Source organism: Pipra filicauda, unplaced genomic scaffold (assembly GCF_003945595.2).
Source record: "Pipra filicauda isolate LSUMZ 115617 unplaced genomic scaffold, ASM394559v2 scaffold387_size670060_pilon, whole genome shotgun sequence".
Taxonomy (NCBI): domain Eukaryota; kingdom Metazoa; phylum Chordata; class Aves; order Passeriformes; family Pipridae; genus Pipra; species Pipra filicauda.
In genome coordinates, this window is record NW_024104517.1 from 537,692 (window position 1) to 563,897 (window position 26,206).

General features: G+C 40.5%; 1 protein-coding gene across 3 annotated transcripts in view; it reads right to left on the reverse strand.

Moving 5' to 3' along the window:
• Nucleotides 1-26,206, reverse strand: part of PID1 (phosphotyrosine interaction domain containing 1) — an 85,518-nt gene that overhangs the window by 44,556 nt on the left and 14,756 nt on the right. For all 3 annotated transcript variants that reach the window (XM_027740115.2, XM_039384954.1, XM_027740142.2), the window contains exon 2: nt 7,143-7,289. In XM_027740115.2, coding sequence (XP_027595916.1) covers nt 7,143-7,289 — 147 coding nt within the window. The remainder of the gene's footprint in view (nt 1-7,142; nt 7,290-26,206) is intronic.

Sequence of the window (26,206 nt, forward strand, 5' to 3'; positions counted from 1 at the left end):
GGACTTCAGGAAATGAAGCATTACGATAGCTTTTAACAATATTCTGCACTTGCATCTACCCTTCATGTTTCTATTAGCTCCTCTGCACACATTTAAGGTATAAATTCTCACTGATATAAATGGGCTTTCCATGCATGAAATTAAAAAAAATCATATGCAAGAGAGACTCTCTCTGAAGCTGAGAGCAGCCAGTGCCAAGCCCTGTGCAGTGCGTGCTGCCTGAGGGCTCTGCTGTCAGCATGGCTCATCCCACCGTGCGCACAGTGGAGCCCACGGCAAAGCTCTCATTAGCTTCAGAGGTGCAAGGCAGACCTCACCATCCATACAGTCATATTTGGAAACGAATGAGCACATGCAACTCTCCATTTTCAACATTGGAACAATATTCGACCAATACAATCACGTGCAAGATTTCTGCAAGCATTTTACTCTTCCACAACTTCAGGATTTATTTTTTTTTTTTCATTTCTGTAACACTACACAAAGAAAAATTAAATAACATACTTCATCTTCATAGCATACTTGTTGGGGCATTAGTTTCACCTTTGGAAATCGTGTCATTTGAGCATCTGTATCTCTCACCAATTAGAACTATATCTAAATATACTGAAGCTACTAAGATTTGCCCAATGCAAGAGTTCACATGTATCCTTTTGCTTCATTTCATAAGGGGAAAAAGCAGAAGAAAACGAGCTCTCAGTTCACAGTACAAAATATGTAATGCTTAAGGATAACAATAGAAGGCCTTTAATGAAGCAAGAATAAGCTCTGTGCTTCCCACTCACATTAAACAAGGCAGAAAACAGTAGGCTCGGGAGTGATGGTACAGTTCAGCTTGTCTCACTTGTTTAAATTGTTTCTTTATTGATGTTAATGGCCATCTTAATATTACAGGCCTACAAAATGATAATGAAGAGCAGGCAGCCAGTGGGAGTTGTATGTACAGCTGGATAAATCTGCACTCAAAACAATCATTCTTGACCCTTCTGTAGATGCAAAGAGAACATTTTTAATAAGCTTTATAAAGATAAAGTGAGGTGGTTTTAAGAATACGTGCAGCTTCCAATCAGCTGTGGCTTCAGTAGCCAAAAGAGTAATAAATGTTCAACAGAAGTAGGCTTTTTAAATTACTTACAGAAATTTAAGTAAAACGGTAGATTGTTAACTACCCATTTCTGTCATCTGAATTTTACCATCCCAGAAAGTCTATGGACGCATTTTTCAGCCCTTTAGAGTCAACAGGACAGCAAAAACAGGAAAGAACACCTCGGTCTCTGGGTATTGAAATGAGAGACAGCCTTCTGATTGCATTAATTTTGTCTGATTCAGTATCAAGACACACAAAACCAACCCATAACAGCAACACAGTAGCAGTGCAGCAGAGGGGAGCCATTTGTCTACAGGTCAGCTGGCCAGAACAAGAATTTAGGGGTTGGGGAGCACCAAAGGGGCAGAGAAATGAGGCTGGTGTTGTCACCACCAAAACCGTGCTGCATAGGCTGCTGGGTTGCATGAAGCTGGAAAGATGGTTCCTCAATTTGGACATTTGCTGAATGCTGAAGGGCCTCCAGATGCAGTAGATGGGGAGCATGCTGTCCCCTGAAAGCTAAAGTGACAACATATTTGGCCACTGCCATGGCTGTGCTGATTAGGATGGGGCACTAGGGTGGCAGAGGTTGCATAGGCCAGAAATGCTGGCAAAACATCTTGGGAAAGTCTGATCTAGAGGGAAAAAAAAGCCAAAGAACAACACTAAATTTTAAAAGTGCAATGACCAATAAAAGCAACAACACAGCATTACTAAATTTGCTGTAGAGACATCTAGGGTAGAGTAGAAATGGGGTATTTTGCAAGTATGCAGCAAGAGAGTCCTGCTGCAAGGCCTTTGCAATCAAAATTAACAAGGCAGAAAACCAAAAACAGGCAGTAATATCCAAGCAGACATTATTCCTAAATGACTCTCTTACACAAGGAATTAGAATCAGGCTTAGCAGGGCAATTTTAAGACAATGCTTTATTTCTTTAATATGTATCCCAATGAGAAACATTGTATTTCTATAGATCCTAACAGAATCACAATCAACATTACTCCCTATTCACCCTATAAGCTTATTGCAAGCCTTTCCCTTGCAGACTAACTTCCAGGCTCTGCTATGCTGGGGTACATCCCATTGCTCAAAGCACGTTGGGACAATTTCACATGCAGGGAGAATGATTAGTGGGGCCCACAGGTGATGGAATTGTCTCTAATGGTGGAAGTGAGTTTTGAGAAAAGAAGAAAAATAGGAGAAAAAGAGACAAAGGGAAAATGAAAATTGTTGGCAGCAGCAAGCAAGGCCAGGAGAAGAGCAGCAACAAGGGCAACAGGTTGCTCCACTGGCTTTCCTGAAGGGGCCAGAGCTGCAGCTGCAGGAGAGCAAGGGCAGACACAGGTAAGGAAGGGCCCCTCAAATGGTTCCCAGTTCTCCCAGAAAACACCTCGAATCCAGTTCATAGACTGACATAAGTGTAGCAGCACCAGACGTACCCCAGAGGTGCAATGGTCAAAGCTGGGTGTCCAACTGCTGATGCTACACGGTGCCAGGGAAGCCCAGCTGCAGCACAGCCCCATTGTGGTCACCAGCCTGCAGCCAGCCTAGTACAGGAACCACTTTCTTTTTGCCTCAGGAGGGAAGCTATTAAGCTTTTCTGAAAGACCAAACTCCATTTATTTACATTACTTCTTGGCTATTTTTAAATCTGTATCAGCATGTGCAAGACTTGATTTTAAAACACCATCACCACTCTAATGCCATTGATACAAATTTTTAAGCAAGACTTTCATCAGCCTTTACCTAAGACACACCATGACAGAAGTTTCAACATCATACCTTCCACAAAGCTTGAATTAATAATTTCACCAAGTCAATCCAATATGACAGGCAAGTAACAAGTATCATTCCTGCAAACACCATATCATTAAAATATATTTTCACCCTTAATAAAAGCTACTCTTAAAAATGCAATTATTTGCACTGTTTATGTTCCTCTCACCTCAGCCTCCCAGGCTGCTGAGAAAAGCTTGTACACTGGTGGGAACTGGAGGAATGAGATTGCCTGACCCAGGGAAGCTACTGACTATTCAGCACTGACTTCACTTTGAGGAGCCTTCCAATAGAAAGGGAAAAAAAAACCTACTACACCACTTCAAAAATCACAGACAGTATTTTTAACCTCTGTCCTTTTACATTACTGCAGCAGTGTCTGGAAAAGCTAAAGCAGGAGAGAGAGAGAGCCATTTAGGCAGCTCCCTTTGTGCCACCACCATGGCTCAAAGGGACAGAAATCAAGAAACATTAGAATCAGTGTAAGCCAATTAGGACATTAAGTAAGAATAAAACATGCAGAACTTAAACAAAATCTGTTAAAAGGCATGGAGAAAGCATGCATTTCTGAGCAGAGAGTAACTTATTTTCTGGAGATAATCCAGAGTTTGGGTTTCCATCTGGCAGAACTTACTGTGATAAGGGATGAGGAAGTTATCAGCTGAAACACAAGAGTACACATTTGATATGAAAGATCTACAAGCAGGACAGCCACAGACTAATCAAAATCCTTAGGATCTGAACAATTATGGACACGTTTTTATATACAGACATCTAAATCATACTCATACCCATATAGAAAACATGCTCTATTAAAATAAAATCAAATTAGGAACCTGGGATTGAAAGTGTATTCCAGGTAGTGAGAACAAAAGATTTATTCTCACATTTTTTAGTCTTTCCCCAGCAATGGATGGTTTAGGTTAAGCTTAGTCTTGCCATTTACAGATATACAATAAACCAGCTGATTTTTTTCATTCTTCAGAGCAGCTGCCAACCTTAACACTTGGTGGCCCAGTATTCACAAATGCCATGTCTCTTGCAGGGAAAAGGCAGGATGCACAAGAGTATGAACTAGGACTCCCAGAGAGATGACAACTCTATGGGCACTGCATCCCCCCTTGCCCCGGCAGGCTCGGCTGAAAGAGGACAGGAAGCTGCAGTTCCTCTGGGGCCAGAGACCTGCCTCTCATCTGACATTCACCATGGTTCAAAGAAAAGCAAATGACCCCCAAGGAAAAACAGAGTCTGAGTGCTTTATTGTACCTAGAAATCCTGCTCTGGTTTAGGCTGAGTGGGGCTGCAACAGTACAAACCCCAGGGTGCACAGCTGTCTCTCCCCATTTGCAAGCAGGACTGGTAGGGAAAGGAGGGAAAGGGAGGCAAGAAGGTGTCCTTTGGGAACTACAGCCTCGAGTCAGCCTGTCTGACTGAGCAAACTCCAAAATATTTTTGCCTAAAGCTCTGTGCTGCAAACCTATGCTAATACTATCCATTTCTCATGCTTGGGGAAATCATGCCCACACGTCTAGAAGGGTGGGAACGGCGACAGCACAGACAACCCAAGCAGGCAGATCCAGACATGCAGTTCCAGGAGGAATGAGTCTTAAGCCTTCTGCTGTAAGTAAAAAATATATTTTAGGAAACATGATGGCAAAAAAGTTGTGTCAGATCTGAAATTGAGTAGGAAAGAGAAGCTCTCAATTTGTTCAATTATTTAACTTTCCAGATTTGGTGGGGGTTCCCCCTAGGTTACTTCAAGCAAGACATTTCTCTGCTATTTTTAAAACTATCCCATTCAATTAGAGAATGAGATTAGATGTCAGTAAGAAAGTTTTGTTTCTTCAGGATTCAACAGTTAACTCAAAATGAAAGCAAAAAGAGAAGTCTGATGAAAGGACAAGGAAAAGAGCAATCACAGAAGGAAACCAGTGCCCAGACATCTGAAGAGCAAAGCAATTGCTTGTGTCAAGTTCCCATAACAAGATGGTGCCAGCTGAGGCTTATGTTAAAACTGTGCAATAAAATTAGATGTCTGGAGCCTCTGTCAGAAGAATGATGCTATCTCATTAATGGGATTACATAGAAAAATTGGAGGGATTTCAGTCAAGAGGAATAAAACGATTAAGGATCAAAAGAATGTGACTCATGAAAGCAAGTAAAAACTGGATGCTGCACTCTTGCCTGAGAAGCCCATGTCTCAGAACCAAAGAGGCTTGGTGGTACCAGTGACACCACAGCATCTACCCCCTTACATCTGGAATAACAGGAGTAGATCAGATCCCATGGAGAAAAATCTCATATTATAAAATCCTAGTTTTGTTACAGCAACACTATTATTGTATCACTCAGTAAGAAACTAATAATCAGAAGAGAAAGAGGTGAGGAAGGCTAATTACCTATAAACAGCTGGCAGATACAAGCCCCATAAGAGAAGAACACATTTAGTGAGGAAAAGGGCAGAGAGGGAAGAAAGAAAGAGGTTGTGACTACAGAAACTGGGTAAAATCAAAGTCTTAGAACAGGAGAGGATTTCTTAGCCACAGCAACAACATATACGTGCAGCCACCTTCCTAAGGAGGGTACTGAAAATCACAACTGCTGAATCACCTGAAGAGGGGCTGGCCACTACCCCAAAAACATCATCATGAGACTCCAGCATTGACATAAGCTACAGAGGAAGAGGAGAAGGCAAAACAGTGTAAGAAGGAAAATGGGAATGTTGTGGTAGCAGATGTTCCCTAGTCACAACTACTATGTTACACTGCAGGAAAAATAAATGAATAAATAAAAGAGATCTAAATATAGAATGAGATTCTCTTCACTGAGGCGTTCAACATCTCTCTGCAATTCATCTTTTCCAATCGAAGGACTGTAGGTTAAGTAAAAAGGTTCATTTAAATTCTACACACATTCACAAAGATAAACTGATTTCAGAAAGCATTATTATGTCTGAACTCTCTCACTAGGGGTGAAAGCCAGATACTTTGTGAATCATTTTGATCATAGCTAATATTCTCTAAAAATTCATTAGATGTCAACATAAAGGACAAAAGACATCACCATGGAAAAGCAGATGATACGAGCTACCATACAAAGCACATTAGGGTCACTTCCTCTGCATCAGCACAGGGAAGCACTGCTCCAACACCCAGCAGCAGTCTTGTTCTTGGCTATTGTGACAGGCAAAGAGTCAAACAAAAATGACACTTCCCAAGAAGAAACTTTTCTGAGGAAGTGCCAAACCTGGGAGTACCCAGGTACCGTATGCCAAGAGAAGCAGGGGAACACACCATAAAGCAATTTCTTCCAACCTCATCTCACATCAGATCCCCCAGCAAGGAAGAGCATGTGTGCACACATTTGTGCATACACACTGCCAGGGCAGGGGTTTAGGACATGTAATTGCACTGTGGACCTTATCCAGTACATGCAGCAGCAGGCAATGGCTCTTCTAGAGTTCACACTTTACAGAGCAGTGGAGGCTGAAGCCCAGCTCTCTCCATTTTTAATAAGACCCTCAAGGGCATATATCCCAGTAGGGTGGATACTCCCTACAACTGACGGTCAGGCTGGATGAGGGGAATCAGTTGCCAAGCCCTGACGGGCAGCACAGGCCAAACTGGTACCCAGCTCAGTCTACAAGGCCGCCCACAGCTCTGCAAGGCTGGGCGAGCTCTGCAATCAAGGAAAATGGCTCCAACAGAAGATGCAAACAGAGCAGATTTGTTTGCTATTTTTATATGGTTTCTTACCACAAAAGAACACACTGAAAGCTCTTAAGCCATTAAACTTTTAAAAAGAGGAATAGCTTTTTCAGAAGCTGTGCTTTGATGTAACTGGGCAAATTCATCTTGTTGCTTAACCAAATCAAGACCTAAGTCTCCCACTTCTTTTTTTATCTTACTTAAAAAAACAAAACAAACAAACAAACAAAAAACCAAACAAACAAACAAAAACAGGCTCACACCCCCAAAAAAACTAACCTCAAGTTTTTAGCTCTTGCAGAAATAACACCTATGTTTAAAACAAGCAACGCTCATTACAGGCTGTTAGAAATCCTCCACAATTTGCATCATGGCACATAACCCAAATCTTTTCCTCCTGAAACCCAAAATTTCTGGTCAGAAATTCTAAATTTCTTTTTTGATTCAGAAGCTTTATAGTCCAGAACAACAACAATGACCATGTTGGTTACTTTGGGCTCTTTGGAGCTTTCACAAACACATGGGACACTTCCACAGTGTTCTCATTCCTTAAGTTTATACTTCTGAGTACCTTGCATCCAGTGTGAGTCCGGGTCTTCATGAGGGGAGTTGTGGTGCACAGCTCAATGGCTTCTGGTTCGTGGAAGATCACTGTTGGGAGAGGCTCTTTACGGAGAGTTAGGACATTCAACTTAGTCTTTAACATGGTCTGAAAGTGCTAAACAGAAAAAGAAAAGAAATTATCTCCAGTTATGGTGTAGAAAAATGAGAGTTAATAGTTGGACGTGCCTGCAGTTTCATTTGCTGTTCAATGCCTTGGAAGTTTTCATGGGGAAAGTTAACAAGTTTTATAACTTAAGAGCATTCACTATTACTGTCAACAACGTGGATACTGCTTTTAACTAAAAAAGATATACACACACAAAATGAGAGGATTTATTACAATCCACATGTGTTCCAAAAAGGATCTAAATTCAATCTCTGATCACTCACAGGCATATTACAAAATTGTTCATGGACCCACTTCCTCTACTAATGTCCACAGGGAGGGAATAACAGGGGATCAAAGAGCATTCAAAGAACTATAGATTTATTCATTCTTGTTCTCTTTCCTCTATACTTAAATCTCATCCCACTGACCTTTGTAGACATTACCATTCCAACTGAAGTAAATGCCTCATTGGTTTGCCTTTATCATGTGAATTTTATATTCTCTTCCTTTGTAAGCAATAGTTCCTGTAGTCTCCAAAGAAAATGTCACTACAGTACTAACGAATAGATGTCATTCAAAATGTGTCACTTTCTATAACAGACTCCTCAGGCTTAGGTGAAGAACTATCCAAGTGCAGAGTAAAGTCATCAAATTAAGTTTCTCAGCAATTGCTTAGACTGAAGAAAGTGAATCCTTGAAAGATTTCCAAATCAATTTTGTGGAATCAGGGGAGTCAGAGAAATTTTTCAACATTTAGATGTTTCTTTGTACTGACCTTCATTTGAAAAACTGAACATTTTCACTTGGTACTACATATCTCAGGGGGGAAACACATAGATATGAACCAAATCAATGAAGTACTCCCACCTAGTAACATACTGCAGCACCATCTAATGAAATATGAATTTATCAAAGCTTCATAACTCAACTCTTATCAGTCAGCAGTTATTAGACATATGTGCAATTACTCCAGACTACTTTCATCAAAACTAAACCATTTGTTCTGACTTCTGATGAGGGATTCTTAACTTGTTTTGCAGTCACCCATTTTCTCAGCCTCCCCTTCCCCTCTGCAAGGCAGACAAGCAGCAAAAGAGATGCTAAGTGATTTCCCAGAACCATGCAAGAAGTCTCTACCAGAGCTAGAAAATCAACACAGATCCTTGCTGTTCAGTCCTGTGCTTTAGATGAAGAGTGTCTATTAAACATTTTATTTATACACAGGGGATAAATCAACTATTTAGATACTATGATGGTTTTCTATGGATTTTTGCACATATGACTACTCCATTGAAATTAAACTTCCTACTTTATTCATAAATACTTTACCATCAGCTAACTGAAAGCCTGTTAATACACTTTTAAAACAGTTTAGTCCTTAGTTCATCAGTGTTTAGATCTAATAATTGTTATGATACTGGAACTACAGCACCTCAAACACTCTTAGAAGCATGTTCAAGGCATATACCCTAACAATTTGTGAAAATAGTACTTGTTTACCTATCTCACACATGAACTTACAGCCTGTTAACAGCAATACTTCAGGGCCTCTGCGGTGTTTGTGAAAGCATTTTCATCCCAGCAAAGAAATCCACTCATATTATTTTTCATCTGGCTCATATTACACTCCTATTCACTCTCCCTAACACAGCTCCAGCAAAGAAGTACTCCATTTAAGATGATTATACACTAAAGAATATTCTTTGACATGTTTCTGAAGATAAAAGAGCTCTTTGACAGCCAGGATTACTAAGCTTACTGAGAAAATCTACTTCATTTTACCTTTAAGTTGTGATTAACAGCCTTTTTTTTTTTTTGGAGTTTCCTAGGCTTCTGCAGTGAAGTTGTTAGCAAAGGCTAAACAGCAGATAAACAGCCATGACAAGTATAAAGCAAGCGGAAGGTCTGAGATGCTGAGGTTGAAGGAGCACCATCAATTACCAACTGCAGTGTTGGGTTTGCTGGTCCCATTAACTAACTGCTGTCTACTACGACTGTAGCTCTGTCAGCTTGACTTGGTTTTGTATATAGGCTCTAGGTTTGTTAACCTATTGCTGAGGTTGTGTTTCTGGAGAAGAAATTACGCAGAAGGGAGAGGGCGCTGGAGGACAGGCCCAGCCATGCGCAGGTCACAGAGATTCCCCACCTGTGACCAATCCCTTTTCAAGCACAGGGAAATGCTGCATCCAAAGCTATCTCTTTCTTGTGGGTGCAGGGGATGGGAGAGGAAGGTAAAGATGGAAAACTTATGAAATGTATCCTTAACTCGAATTTTGAATCAAACCAGAGACAATAGTTGCAAAATATCAAATTGAAGAAGAATCTGTCCTAGCATTTAACTCCTCCCTCTCTTCAGTGCTGAAAGAGCTCTATTTCCACAGATGATCTGTTTACAGAGCTTTTCAAATAAAGAAGGTTGCTTTTATTAGATAATAGAGGGAAAAACTCCCTCTGGCCCCTCTGAGTTTCCCTTGGACTTTCAAAATGGTTGTTCTCCTTTGCTGGCATCTCTATAAACTTCAGTGGGACTACTGACAGAAAGAGCAGAATTTGACCAAAATGAAGAAAACTATTATAATTATCTACTTCTTTTTTCATGTTGTAACAACCACATATACAGTCTTAAACAAGGAAAAGACTACTCTCTGCCTTACAAAGGCAATTCAATACTTGTATGAGCAGCAAGTTGGAGTGGTTGGGTGCCAAAAACACTAGAGCACAATTGGCAGCAAACAGATGATTAATTGCCAGAGAAGTGCAGAATGGATTGGGGGTGGACCCAGAAATAGCCTCTTGCTTTGGAGTTCATGGCTAATGCAGACAACACTGTGCTCCCTGCACACAGGTCATATGACGGCTGCCATAAGAAAATCAAATCTCTGCCAGAAGACACCACGCAGGGAGCCCCCAAATAAGCACATTATTGAAACACATGCCTAACTTTCACTATGTGAGCAGTCCCAGTAAAGCACACGTGGGTAGTCAATGGGATTATTCATGTGCTTTAAGCCAAGAACAGGATAAAGTGCTTTGCTGAACCAATTTCTTAGGTTTCCACTCCAAACTGGCATCTCCTGCGGAAACTGTTGGCAAAAGCTGACCTATAACAGTAGCCAATATATTTTTTGAGAAGAGGTATTCGCTCTCTGTGATGTGAACCCAGAATATTTCTTTAAAGTGCTTTAAGTTCAAAAAATTCTTGAAAAGCATGTCTTTGGCAATTCAGGGAATAAAGGTTCAAGGAACTTTATACCATTCACATTTCATGTGCCAGAACCCCTAGGTTCATGTGGTGGCTCTTACACTGAAAACCATCAGAAGAAGATATTTTTAGCTGGCGTGACTATAACAATAGTTCAAAACTACACATCATTCATTCTTTATCCATTTAAATGATGTTACCGATATGACTTTATGTTTGAAAGAAATCCAACAAGCAACATCAAAGTAAGAAATTAGCAGAAAGTTTTAAAACGCCTTGAGCAAACAAAAATACTGAAATGCCACAGAAAAGATTAGAGCTGCAATTAGCATTGTATTTTCCTATTTGCTGAACGTTAAATCATTCAGAGCAAAATTTAAGTAAAGCCCCCTACAACACTGGGCAATTATCTTAATTCAAAACCCTAGTTTTGCTTATTCAAGAGTTTAAGTTTTATCAGTTTATTTTGCTTAGTTTACCAATCTTAATGGCATCCTTTCCCCCCACAGAAGAAAACTGAAGGGTGTATAACTGGTAGCCCAAACCCATAGCAGGCTAAGACTGTCACTGCAGAGGTTCTTGCCTCCGTGGTGACCTTCAAAGTGCTCCCTATTTCAATGAAACCCCTGCCACCACTAAATCTCTAACCTACCAGCTAATTAAACACAAGAATCAAGAACTTCTAAATTGTTTTCAACATATATTTTGTTATTAGATCAACAGTCACACACCAGCTCTAGACTAAGTATTTCACAACATTCAATTTGCAAATTTTAGGTGCTATATATTTAGTTCAGGCACAATTTCTGTTGCTGTTAAAACTAAAAATTAACAGCATTTGGGTTTTGGTTTAGTTTGTCAGCAAAAATACAGTCACTTCCAAAATTCACGCCAAATGTCTCGGAGAAAACAATTGTGATTACATACAAGGAAACGTGACTTGGAGGAGAAAAGCATGCACTGAAATTTGTAATAATAATGCCCTTCATCTTCAGGTCTTAACAAAACAGTCACTGCTGTTCACAATACTGAGCAAGCCTGGGCTTAGCAGATCTTTTAATTATCATGATGGAAATGAAACAAGGACCCAAATTCAAAAATCTAAGAAACGGTTATATATTGGATGTTAATATAAAAATAACTGTCAAGAAAGAGGGGACTGTAATTCATTGTAATCTATAATCCAGCAACAGGAGATGAGCAAAATAAACACATTTTACAGGCTAATTGGGTTGCAACACGGTGAATGTAAGAAAGTCTTCAGCACCTTAGCCCTCATCCCCCATTCTCTCTTAATGACAGCATTACAATAAATACACAATAACCTGGCATCACATTTCCAGATGACCTGTATTTGGCCAATTTTGCCAAAGATGCACATTGGGTTCAAACCTGAAAATGACAGGATGTTAACTTCAAAAAGAATTATTCTAAAAGTTCAAAGACTCCGAACGACCGATTTGCCAGAATGAGAAGCAGTCCTCTGGGCAATCCTTCTACAGCACCTACAAAGGAATTCCCAGATGAAATCCACATTAGTGCATCAGCAAAAGATCAGTCCCAGGGAAATTCAAAAATAACCTCTATAATTTACTGCCTCAGTGCAAGTACTTCTCTACCTTTGAAACACATTTAGTTCTGGAACGAAACCAACATTTTTCAACAGCATCCTACAGCGAGACAAAGCAGCCTAGGAGGGGAAAGACACAACCAAGTGCACTGAATTTCAAGAGAATTTTAGAAAATGCAAATGTTCCTTTTCACCTATTTCCAGTCTGTAGATACGAGGCTTCACTCTTACTCATGGTCAGAGGAGATGACAACACAGTAGACCTTTAGCAATATGGTTACCCCCTCAGTGACATGAGCACAGCTGTGACCAGAGGACCACCCAACCCCAAGCCTCCAGCTTCTCAGCAAGAAAAGAAGAATTCTGATACATAAGAAAACTGATCCATTTCAACGCTTTGTTTTGTTTAAAGTAAATGCTGTCCAGTAGAGATTAATGTCACATCTGATCCATTTCTTGTTAAACAAATACTGTTAATACAATTTAAATGCTTTTCCTCTCTGATATTAAACTATACAGTGCTTTATTTATTTATTCTTTACTAGCAGTCCATATAAACTTTGTACTGAGCACTACAATAAAACCCACTACAGAGGGGATGGAAGCACTTTGTCATGATAAAGTCAGAAATCATTTCATCAGCAACCTGCTTTGTAACACAAAACTGACTGGCATGCACAAACCCAAGACCATGTCACGACTTTTTATACTCAAGCAGATCCAGCCCAAGTAATCTTGAAAGCAATCCAGCTCCAGAAATCTGGTTATTAAAAGCATCTCTCATCTAGCATCTCAAGACCTATATTTTGCCACCCTATCAAAGCAAATCCATTCAATCTCTTTCAGGTAACAGATGGTACTTACGGGAAAAAGCAGATAATTATCTCTGACTTTACATCTCTCAATCACAAAGAAATGGCAACATGCACAAGTGGTAAGACAGACTTGCCTTTGGGCACCCTGTGACACAATCTGGAAGAAGAGGAGCTTGGACAGGCCCATGGCACAACTTGGTGCAACTCAGTGGGCTGAGGGCATGGCACGCCAAGGATCTTGGGACAAAGCACCTGGGAAATGTTGCTCCACACACATAACAAAACCAAAACCAAACCAAACCAAACCAAACAAACCCACTATAACACCACACTAAACAAAATCCCCAGCAACACACAAACTTTTGTCACCCCTCCACACGCCCTGCATGGTTCTGCTTTAGAAACTGAACCAGTGCCTGCCATCACTTCCCCCCTCATGTCCCCCTGCTCCCACCAACCCCCTCAGTAGACAGCACAGAAGAGAGATAGGGGCAGCAGGGATAGTTTGGGCATAGAAAAGAGTGATCTGCATTTGCCAGGGTAAGCTCTAATTTGTATGACAGGACAGCAAGCAGAAGATGGCATCAAAGCAAGCGGGACATGAGACTGGGGAAAGGAAAGCACCAGGAGAGGCTCGTAGGCAATGCTGGCTGCTGCCAGGCAGAGACCCTCCTGGACTTCTCCTGCTGTTACTGAATGTAACAAGGCTGCCAAGCACAAAGCTATGATGGAAAAACCTATAATATACAGAAACTATGGATAGATGGAAGGAAGGGGGAACACAATACTGCAGATGGAAAAGCATGACAAGGTACAGAGAAATACAAGATCAGCTGAGTGTCAAAAGGCCTTTCAGCAAAGATGTTACTGAATCTTTGCATGCAAGCACTGAGAGTTATTCCATCTTACTCTAATACCAGTTTGTTAGGGAATATTCTTCTTCCTACAGTGATAAGACATATAAGTGCACAACTATCAAGATTTCATAAATAAAACCTGCACTCCCTATCAATAGCCTTGATCACACAGCTGCCTGTGTGACGGTGCTCACACTGCCTTGTTTTCTTACAAGTTTAAAGAATGTCTGTTTCCTCACAATTTAATTCATGTGAAACGTTTTGTTCTCAGACCCTGTGTACTTTGAGTTTGCTCTGGCTGGATGCCTTCATTCTGTTGCCAAGCTTATGCGATTCCAATCAGCAGGATTGCTGCCCAAACAAAACACAATCCCAGATACAAACACCCTCCAAACTGCAGGGAACTTCAGAGACAGATGAGAATTTCATGATTGATCCTCTAACATCTCTCTATACTTAGTCAAACTAAATCCTGACCTAAACAAACCTAAATATAGAGGATATTCCGAGACTAAGTTTCTAGTTTAGCCAGAATTGCTCAAAAACAGAAGTCCCACTATAGAGATTCACAGCAGAGGAAGGAGTCAAAGACACTCATAATCATGAAAATAAAATAAGACGTTCCTAAGACATCAGCTACCACTATTTTGGCCATAGAAATCATTGTTAATTCTCAAATTTTAATAGCTTTGTCACAACTGAACTAATTCTCGTAACAAACAAACCCAATTAACATAACTTTGTTACAAATTTTATTAAACGCAATCATTCTAAATAACATTTACACTTGCAGTAACAAGTCTGCATTTTCCTTCCATCCCATTCCTGATGATGTTGATTTCAAAATGTGCGCAGAAGTCCAGCAAACAAAACCAGTCTGGGAAGCACATCTCCGTTACATGGCACAGAGGGAAAGTAAAGTCATTCACATTATCTGCTGTTCATCATCTCATCACCAGAGCAGAAGTACCTCCCCAAAAGCACCATATCTGTGTGCAAGACTGGAATTTTAAACTAGATTACAATTTCAAAGATACCAGTATGCCAGAATTTCTCAGTGCAAGCAGAGGTACTTATCAGCTCCAGCATTTTTCAAGACAAATGGCAGGCAAAATACAAGTCCAAGACAAGACAAATGGTTTTAAAAAAAGAGGAAGAGTGGAAATAAATTAAGAAATAGGAGATGACAAGAAGAGAAAGAACAAAATAGAACACGCAGCAGCATAGATATGTCAAGTTCATTCACTTTGATTTTGAGCTGACCCCTTAGCTGCTTTCCAACATATTTTTCTCCTAACATGAGTTTCCAGTAGATGTATTATTTGGTATAGTTGGCCCAATATTAAAACAATGGAATCCTGCAGCATGAAGGCGGCTGTTGCTTTTTCAATTTGCTCTTGGAGGCTTTCCAATAATTTCTGTGTCAGAGGATGCTTTAAAAAGTTCTTTCTCCTCACTCTGTGCCTGGCAGAGCAAGCCCATCTCAGACAATACCTGCCAGACAGCCACTGCATTCCCCAGTACAGCCTTTTCAAAAACAGCATTTCACTCTGTCACTCTTCTCCTTAATTTTCTGCAATAAATCAATAACTTCGTAAGCAGTAGTTCAGTGACCTCTTTCTTGCCTTTCTAAGACTCATTTTCTGAGACAGGGAAAGGAACTTGACGACAAAGGCACCTCCTGCAAACAGGGAATCTGCCCTAATAATTTGCTAGAGGTAACAGTGTGTCTAATACTATGGAGAAACAAGGGTACAAATTCTTAACAAAAGAGTGATATGTGTTGCTTAAACATAAACCAAATAAACTTCTGGTCTAATGAATTATTCTATTTACAACTACAAGATAATGAGAATCCACTCCTTCCTCTAAAGCTGTCCATTTTATCACTGAGTCCTCTGATGCTAATTTACATCACTGTCTTTTTAAGGTCAGAATCAGTCCAAGATTTAAGCCTGGCATTCCTGAGGGTCTCTGAGAGGGGGTCCTCCTATCTCCCACGGACAAAAGCCCTTTCCAAATGAATAGACCTGCGTCTTCAGCAGGTCAGCCTTTTCAGAAAGCCTTCATGAAGGTGTATCCTCTCAAACCTTGCAGGGTGCGAAGAAAGAAGCCTGGCGGCTTTAGTGGTCCCTCCCTCCACACATGTCCATAAGCACTATGAGTACATGCCCCACAGCATTCCCAGGTGAACCATGTCTGGTTCTGTCCCATACACCTTGCTAAGGACACTTCCCCAGCCCTAACTACACTCACAGGCATTTCACCTCCTGTAATACTATCCCGTTTCTGCCTCCACTAGCAAATTATTCATCGTGGGGAAACTCTGCCAGGATTTATAGCTATACAAACCTTTCAGCAGATAATGCAGAATATAGACCAAAATTGGGTCCCACTGTAGTGCAAATGCATAACCACTATCCCTGGGGCAACTTCACACAGTAGGTCCTCCCAGTTCTTCAAGCCGTGAATAGAAGCAGCACACTAGAGAGCCTACATCAGAAATAAGGGAGTCTACAGAAAGTGATCAAAAATACCTTTCTACAAAGTGTCTCATTAATTCAGCAGAGCTTTAGATTTGGATAATTGACAGGATTTGCACCAAGAAACCTTTACAAAAGAAAATCAAACCAACTCATTTACATTCCTTTTTCTGCTGCAGCTACCTTACTGGTTAAGCCGAGCCAAAACAGCCAGATGCAAAATTACTCTGCTTCTTCCAGTTCAGAGGGACTCAAGTAAAATGGCTGAGGATGGGGTTCCCCTTTGCTGGGGCCAACAAAAAGCATCCACAGGTAGGACAGCCCCCCAACATCCACATCCTCCAGATATAAAGGTTAAATCTGCATGGTGTTTTCAAGGTTTTTCCAAAAGTAATTAATCTTTTGTGATGCTTCCATTTTTTTGGTTTTCAAAGGACAAGTCCTTAGCAGTTGACAGGAGGGAGATTAAGCTTCTGAGTTCTTGCAATTTAAGCGCTCAAACCCAGAGATACTCAGAAACTCCAGCTTCTCTATATAACCTCAGTTTCTTCTTCTTTACTTGTCAGAAACGTTCAGATAATTTTGCAGAAGCTTAACTAATCCCTCAGCTGAGTATTAAGTTCCAAAATGCTGGTGATTATACATATACATACATATCCACAGTTCTTAGAACAAAGAGGGGGAAAAAACCCTAGGAAAAAAAGCAAATCCCTCCAGAAAAGAAATAAAATATGCACTATGATATTCAACCAGATGCCCTCATCCCCCCAAGGCATGGTTAATATACTATCTGCCAGTACATATGGGACCAATTAAAAAGAGCTAACTCCTCACACAGGCGCTGCAGCGTCACTCTGGAGGAATCCACAATCGATTAAACAAACTCATTCCAAGTAATTCCATTCTGGAAACACATGCTCATTCATAACCAAATCCCAGTCTTTAGGAATCTCATATGCCATGAACAAAACAACTCTGCTTCCACAGAAATGTCTGGCAATACAATCTGAAGTTCAACAGGAACAGAACTATCCTCATCTTTACTGCTGCTTTACATGTGCTACTACATGCACCTACGTGAAGACTTGCTACTACTTCTTACAGCACTATCTCAGTCTTATAATTCAACATTGCCAATGAAATTAAGTGCACAGAATTACGGAAATATTAAATTGTTTAACTAAAGGAAACAAAGGAGTTCAAAACTATCCAAATGTTCTGTTCCAGCAAGACCAGCAAAATAGGAAGACTTCACCTGTACAAGGAACATTGTTCAACATCTTTACATTGTGAAAGCTACTTTCTCTGTTTCCAGTAATTATACTCTTGCTTTTGTCCAATCTGCTCCAAATGCTGGTCAACACAGCAATCAATTGCAAGTTTCCACACATAAAAAAGCTAGAGAATAAAGAATTCCACACAGCAACAAAGAGGAACACCCTTACTCTCAGTAGTCTCAAATTTCTTCCCTCCTCCATTGATTGCTGACCACCACAAACACCATCTATTCTCAGCCAATCTAGAACTTAAATAATTTTACATTGAAAAAAAACTAATCAATTCTGTATCTTCAAGTTTTGGCTCAACTTCAAGAAACGAAGTTGCAAAAGAAAAAGGAACGTAGATGAGAGGGTTGTTTGGGGGGGTTATTATTAATAAATGTTTGTTCATGCAAATCCTGTCAATTATTCCAAGTAATATTTTAACATGTTTCAGACTTAGGGGAAAAGAAATAATACAGAGATCCAGGGAAAAGGACATGGGCTGTTAAAGCCCTGAGCTTCTCTAGATGCAGATCTAATACATATTCCTGTAATACAACATGATGAAAATGTTCTGAATACCCATTACATTTATGGTCTCCTGTGTACCTGTGTCAGGCAGCCAGTTAAACAGATGTGAAAGAACCAACAAAATTAAAATAAATTAACTGCCTGCCCAGCATTCCCCCACTGTCTTCTTCGTTTGCCCCATTCAATTTAACTTAGAAGCATTACTGATGCAGTTATTCCAGAAACCCTCTAAGCACATAGAGCTGTAATTCTACAGGAGACATTAACAAGGTGGCTTTTATCAAACTTAATGCATCTGAAATCTAAATTATTTACCCTGAAAGAGAAGGGAGTGAAAGAATTCAGGGGCCTCTGATAAAATATTAAAGCATTGAATCCTGTGAATACATATTAGTCATTCCACTGGGGAAAAAAAAGTATCAAGACAAATATTTCATTTAATAAAAAAAAGGCACGTATTTGGCTGAAAAAAATACTCAACCCTGATACAAAATGTTTGAGCAGCTTTACAAATTCAGTCCTCTATAATTATACCAAGACTGCTAAAAATTCCACTTTCATAACCGCCACCACCAATAAATAATTGTCAAAATAAATTCAGTAGATTACCATGAAAAAATGTGTCTTCCACAGCTTAATCTTGCAATAATTCTTTTTACAGCATGCCTTTCTGCCCAGATTTGCAGCTCTTGTTATTTGCATTCTGATCACTAAGCACAAAGGTCATCAATCTTATAATTCATATTTTTTATACTCTAAATTCTTCATGCTGCAGCTCTGCCAATGGCTTCTCACCTCTGCTTATCTAAGGTATTTGCATGTATAATGGTCATACAGTTCTTTCAAAATATCTCCAAGCCATACTAAGTGATGTCAAGGACAGTAATCTGGCCAAAAGAAAAAGAAAAAAAGCCCAATTCAGAACATTTTCTGATATAGTAGTAACCAGACAAACTGTAAATATGAGGCAGATGGATGCATGCATAAAGGGATTCAATATGAGTCTCCAATGCCACTTCTGTATGGGTCAGACCCAATTGTGCAATCAAAGATGAATCCACAGAAGACTTTTCAAGGGAGTCTGTCAAGTTTCCTGGTCTCTTCCACAAATCCTTTTAGGAAAGTAACTCTCTAGCTCCAGATATTTATTGCGGTTTCTTACCTTTGGAAAGCAAGGATCATTTAGAAAGTAATTAAAGTGAGCACCAACCCAAGGCTGGGATCATCAAGACCAACTACCCTGGCAGAGCATCATCATCAGAAGGGAACCACAGTGGAGTGCATCCATCAGTGAAGCAACACAGCAAACAGGGCACAACAGGATGACAGCTTCACCAGACTTCTGCCTCACCACCACACACTTCCATCAGAGCTTCCATTTCAGCTGCTGAGATCCTGAAGACTGCCCCCTGCAAAGCTGCTCTGCCTATACCCTAAACATGAACGTTCAGCACAAAATGTTCCATGTGGGCACAAAATAATGTTTTGCCTCTAGGTCTCCACTTGGGAAGTCAGAGAGTGGTCAGAGCGGAACACTCAAAATGAGCATTTCTCTTGCTGAGTGGTAATTCTGAGCTAGATGACAGAAGGCTGTTTTCCCGCTTTTCAAGCATTACCATTATTTAAAGCAAAGCCTACAAAAATGTTTGTACTGTTGGTAAGTTACTTGGGAGACCACCACAACAAAAATATTTTTATTTTTAAAAAAGTATATCATTTCAGTCCAGATGCAAAGCTTGAAACAGATAACCTCAAAAGTGGAAAGTTTTGGGCAAGTTGTTAACTGAAGTCACAGATTTTCAGAAGAGACTAGCTCCACATCAATTAATCACCACTAACTCCCCTCCAACAGACCAACCTTTAATCCAACTATACTATTTTTAGTGTTAGATGGCTTTAGGAGTAGAAGGTATCCTTATTTGAATTTTTTTTTCCAGTTTTGGATTCCAGGTTCTCTGGTTGGACCAGATTTTCAGATGACACTAGAAAAGCCTCCGAAACAACAACAGTCAAGTTTTGCATGGACAGCTATTTGCACAAGCCAATTCTACAGTTTTACAAGACAGTCGGCTAGATAAACATCTGTCTGCTCCATTCCCAGCAGCTGATGAGCGAAGGGGACCTTTGATCATGCAACAAAGCCAGTTCCCTCCTGGGTACAATCCAACAACCCCCATAACTGAAGTGTTCCCAGTTCTGCTTTCACTGTTGGGTATCACGTACATCTCAGTGTCATCCACAGCACAGCAGAGAAAATCAGAGGTTGAAGAGCTACAGTGACTCCCTGCAGAAACAGGAATACAAACTACCAACACTTTCTCTCATTCAAGCCAAGGGAGTGTAAGCAGTAGTTATCCACACAGGATGACCATCGGTTTTGACTTTGACACAATGAAAAAATGTATGACAAGGGTATCTGCTTAAACATAGAATTTTTAAAATAATTAATTTGTAGAAATATAGGTTAGAAATAATTTGAAAACCATGATATTCCACACAGTACTCCATTACTGCAATATAAAGATATATAAAGGTATAGATTAAAAGGGAAACAGCTTCAGCCAGCACACAAAACAAGGTTACGTGCTATGATCCATTTTCCCTGTAGCATCTGTAGGAAGGTGATTAGTTCCAACTCATGCTCTATGACATGAGCACTTCCACTTTCATGTTTTATCACCATTATAGTCAGAAATTAAAAGGCTCTGGTGGCTATCACTGATGTTCCTAACCTGGCAGAGTAAAGCCATTCCTGAGGCAGATTTGGGATTGCCTTTTCTGATTACGCAGTAGACAAATCACAAATGCAGTTTAGTGTGAAGCTGCCAATATTTAATAGTGTTTAATGGTGCAGTATGTATCTGAGTGGAAAAAGGGTGCAAGCATCTATCTAAAGAACAAATTAGTTCATCAGCTTCCACTGAGTTTCCCTCTTTACCTTCCTCCCTGAATGTGTGCTGCTGTGTTGGCGTAACATGCAGCTTGTGGGCTATTTATTTGCTGAAATACCATCTCAGAGACAATTCTGAGAAAGAAACAAGAGGTAACTGAAAACAGTGGCAGGAACATGCACACCATTGAAGAAATAAGGTACGCAGGACACAGGGGTAACTCTCAGTGTTAACTTGGCAGAGCTAACTATGGCAACCTATGCCACCTGCCCCAGGCTGCATAAAACACTCCCAGAGTGTTGCTGCCCTGTAGTAGGTTGGGCAGTAGCCGGCCTGACTGTCTCCCACAGCTGTTTCATCATCAGTTGTCACAGAGGGTGAGTATCTTTCTATTTATTTAGCTGTAAGTGTACGTGCATGGCAGAAGGAACGAGCAACATAAGGCTCATTTTGGTCTAACCCATTCGGTTTGGAAGATATTCTTCTCCAGTTCAGCATATGAGGTGCTCTGGCTTCAGCCTCTTTTCTGTTTGGCACACAATCAAACCATATTTAGAGGAAATCCAATTCTTCTATAAAAGTTGTATCTCAATAAATTGTGACTTACCTCTCTTCCCTATCCACGTTCAAAGGGAGAGAGCACGGCACACCTTCCAAAGCCATTCCCATTTAAACATTACTTTCCATCTGTACATGTTTCAACTTCCAAAACTGCACTCAGTATGAAAAAAAAAGCACAGCAAAAAAAGCAAGGTTGTCTCACTGTATTATATTCACTTAATAATCATAAGCAATTTCTCAGGAAAGTCCTCCAGGCACAGTTTTAATGCTAAAGCAATTCTTGCTTCATTTTAACCATCCACTGATGCAGAGCTGATAGCCCAGCTCATTAAAAAGTACAAGGCACTATTTCAAGAAATGCCATAATTTATCAGGCAGAGTTTAGTCACGCTCCACACAGCAGCCTGGATGCACAACACCAACCGCCTTTGACACTTCTGAATCCAGCTCTGAAGTCCCTCCACTTCGTGCTCAGCTGCCCATGCCCATGGTGCATGAAGTCACAGAGCAAAGCTTCTTGCTACAGTGTCATCTTCTACCTGCAGTTTTTCAAGAGGTTTAGTGACATTTAAAAATGCACGAATCCTACTCGAGTGACAACTCATTCTTCAGGTTAAGCATTTGCACCCATATAACCAGCTACAAAACTCATTACAGGAAGGATGATTGGAGAGAAGATGAATAATCAATTGCAATCAATTTTTTTAAACTTTAGCATGAAAAGTCACACATTAGTTTGACTAAGGACAGTGACAGAACTCTCAGTTTATGCTGTTGGACATCCGTTGTTGGTTAGTTGATTTGACAGAGCAGTGATTAGATCTGACACCTTCACAATGCAAATTTCAACAGGCAATGCAAGGAATTACCTGAGATGAGGTTCAATTTAGCCCCCAAATTATTCTTTTGAGGGACTGTGTTTCGATTCTCACAAGTACTCCCCAACATATAGGAATGTCTATCGGTCTTTGGTCTCATGTAAGATGGGAATGAACTACCTCCCATACCCATTGGAAGGTATTCTTCCAAGAAAACAGGGATCAGAAGAAAGCCGTAAACCCTTCCCAAGCTCTAATTAGGAAGGTGTGTGTTTGGGACCATACAACATGTTGGCAGCCACGTGATAACTTTATCAGGAAACTCAAATGGTTTTGCTAAACTAGGTGGTACACCCAAGTGAGAAACTGCAAAACCTGTACCTTCCTGATCCACACTGGCTCTGCAAACATCTCACTGTTCTGCTTAAGGATTTGTGTTGCTTTCCAGAAGAAAACCTTATTTTTAAACTGAAGCCCACTAGAAGGAGATTAACTGCCCTTAAAAAATACTTAACCTCTTTGCTTGTTATCAAGTGTTCCATACATATACGCCAGATGAGCAGTGTAGATGTTGATAAGGCATTAAATAAACACTTCTGTTTAAGGTACATAAGCTTACTTATGACTAGCTTGAGACACACAAATATTTACAGCTTACTCAATTCAAGAATCCTCTGCTCTCAAAATGTCCATTCAGCAACCCTGCCAGATACTGTTTCACAATACTACAGGCTCACTTATTCATAAACAAATCATTAACATTCTTGACATAAATCCATAGCGTACAACAAATCCCAGCTATGATAGTGTTTTACTACATTTGCTGTGCCCATCATGAATGGGAGTTCTGTTTTCACTAAAAAAACCACTCTGAACAAATAAAAGGCAAATTATTCTCTGCAAGAAAACCACCAGGATGAAATGCCTATGCACGAATTACAAACTAATTATCAAGTTCATACAGTAACAAACCTGTTGTTCAGTCAGTGAAATGGGCTGTCACAATTTATGCAAGAAATTTTCTTGCTAGAACTCTAATAACTAAAAAACTCTAATAACTAAGAAACTCTGATGGTAAAACACATCATTACAGGCTTTTATAATTTCCTCAGCTACTTGGGAAACCTTTTACACATCCCCATTCCTCCACACATGGGCACTAGAATCACTGAAAAGACCCTTCTAAAGCCCTTCGACTTTCTTTCACTGCCAGGGGTTTATTTACAGCCTTGGATCAGAGGATTTCAGCCAAGCCCCAAAATAAGTACATCACAACTTAAATCAGAGTAATTAAAATGAATGGAATAGCTTAATGAATACAACAGGACCAGGCTTCTTGTTCCCTTTGAATATAATCCATATATTCAACACAGGGCAATAGTTTAAAATCAGGCTGTCGCCGAAAAAACACGGTCCACAGGTAAATCCTCAAAAGGGTCTGTCATGAAGATAGCATTCCCCTGTACTGAGGGGCATGGAGGACATGGCAAGATGGGATTCCCTGCTCAGGGCTGGTCCACAGAAGGGAGGATGCTCCCACAGCACCTCCCAGGACAGATCACACATCATCACACAGCACCCAGCCATCGCCAATGGCCAGCCACCAGCAGAGCTGTGGAAATCTTGTGAGATTAAACCTCTACCCTTAATTCACTAATGCCTTGCTTGCCATATTTAAAGAATTAAACGCCTCCCTGAATGGCCATATTTAAGAAATTAAAAAAAAATAGAGTGGAAGATAGTTAAGTTTCTGTTGATGCTCTTGGCAGATGAGAAATACGCTCACAAGAGCTGGACTTCTCCCTGGATTGATAAACATAAAGCAGACTGCCTTCTGTGCAGGCTGCCAGCTCAGCCCGGGGAATAAAAGATGTTTTCAATTCCGGAAAAGATACATGAGCATTGAAATGCTGAATACTCAGCAAAGCCTCAGTCCCTTACTTACAGAGCACAGGCCTGTGGGCACTGGGGGCTGCTCACAGGACATAAAAATATGCATATGGCTGAAGTTTTGCAGAAATTAGACCTTTGTTATTGTAAATAAAGGCAGACTTTCATAACAATTACACTGCAGCACTTTTGAGGAGCATGCCCCCTCTTTTTATTATTTCCATTGGCATGGTTTTTCCATTTTAGCCTGCCTTAGTTCCAGTTTTGTGACAATTTCATAGCAGTACACTCATGTATGAATATATACAAGCATGAATAGCTTGTGGTCTTTAGGTTTGACTACTGAGGGTTGTTCTGCAACTCAGGAGAGCATGTTTACAGGATCTATTTATGGGTCTTCCTCTGTACCCAGCCTTTGAAAACATTTCAAACCTATTTTTGCCAGAGAACACAGCTACCAAAAAACCACTGGGGTATTCTAACCTGGCTTTTGCTATCACAGAGCTCACCATCCCTAACAGCTCTTGCTTTCACCCCTGGTCTCCCAAAGCTGTAACATATCCATTAGTATGGAAACCATCACGGGTGAAGGAGTTCAAGGGATGAATAAATTTAGGAATCTTCTCATTTGACTCCAGGTTTTCTGAGCATCTCAATCACAGTTTTAGACGTTGTCTGCAACAGTAACAGATAAAAGCCAACTTTAAAAAAGTAACAACAACAATTTAAGACAGAAAATCACATGTAATAACATGTCTATAGAAAATGAGGCGCTGCAGAAATCCCAGACTGTGGGGGTCAGGCTAAAGTGATGCATGATTTGAAAGAAGGCAAACAGCTCTGCCGGGAATCAGCAAGAAAACCAGACAAGTTAAGCAGTCATTTGCAGTATGATACAACAGCCAAATAAATTACACTGAAACCTTAGTGTCAGGTCACCGAAGGAAATGTCCATGCTGCAGAGCCACCACCCCCGGTTAGGAAACATGCACCACACAACTTTGCTGAGTGGTGCCAGGAAATGGCAGGAATGGAAACAGCTAAGTAATACTAAAAAACTCAGAGGGCGTTCAATGGAGTCCTCACAATCTGGAACAATTTAATCCTCCTGAGTTAGGGTAGCTCAGAGAGCTTGCAGGGCAGATTGCTAAGAGGGATTGATGCCAGTGAAATTCTGCCCACGCAGTGTCAAATCCACTATGCTGACCCACGGAGAACTGCAGCAGGCAAAGCCAGAAGCCAACATCAAAAAACCTGAATTAACAGGGAGGTTGAGCAGAAATCCTGATGACATACATGTTTGCCACCTTTGATTGCCTGTTTTCTGGAAATACCAATATCTCCAACCCCAACTTTCCTTTGCCGACCAGTAACAGCATCAAAAACATCAAGCTCGGCACACCAACAGCAGCACAGTACCTGGTACTGCTAACAGCTCTTCACTAACCTGGTTTAGAAGCCGAAATAAACACTACACTTTTGTTTCTAAAGGCAAAAGCTGGTTATCAAAACCCATCTGTCACTGGCCGTGCTCCGAAACACATCTCACGGTAAATTCCAGCTTGCATTTGCACAACCATGTGCAGGGCACACCCCACGCACGGGGCTCCAGCAGCCACATTGACCTACCACTTGTCTCCTTCAATACAGTAATGCTGTATTTTGCCCACTGATCTAGTTCTTTAAAAAGAAAAAGGAAAAAAAACAAGGCACAATCCACAGGCCCCTGATCCAGCAGCAAAGTTGTATTTTAACAGTGATTTCAAACAGGAGCAAAGCCAAGCCTGAATCCTGAGATTATCCTTTGCAAAACCCCAGCATCAGCATTAGCAAATGAAAAGATCAAATCAGTTGGCTCAGATAGGCTGTTATTTTTGTACCTATATTTATTAACACCAGGTACATAAAACTGAGAAAAAGAAGGGCTAGAAAAACACACAGTGATGTTAACCACAAAGGCAAACTGAAGGGATGTACCGATCCTTTCCTTCGGCCAGGAAACATTTTCAAGCTGTTTCTTTTACAGCTAGTCACTGGGTAGGA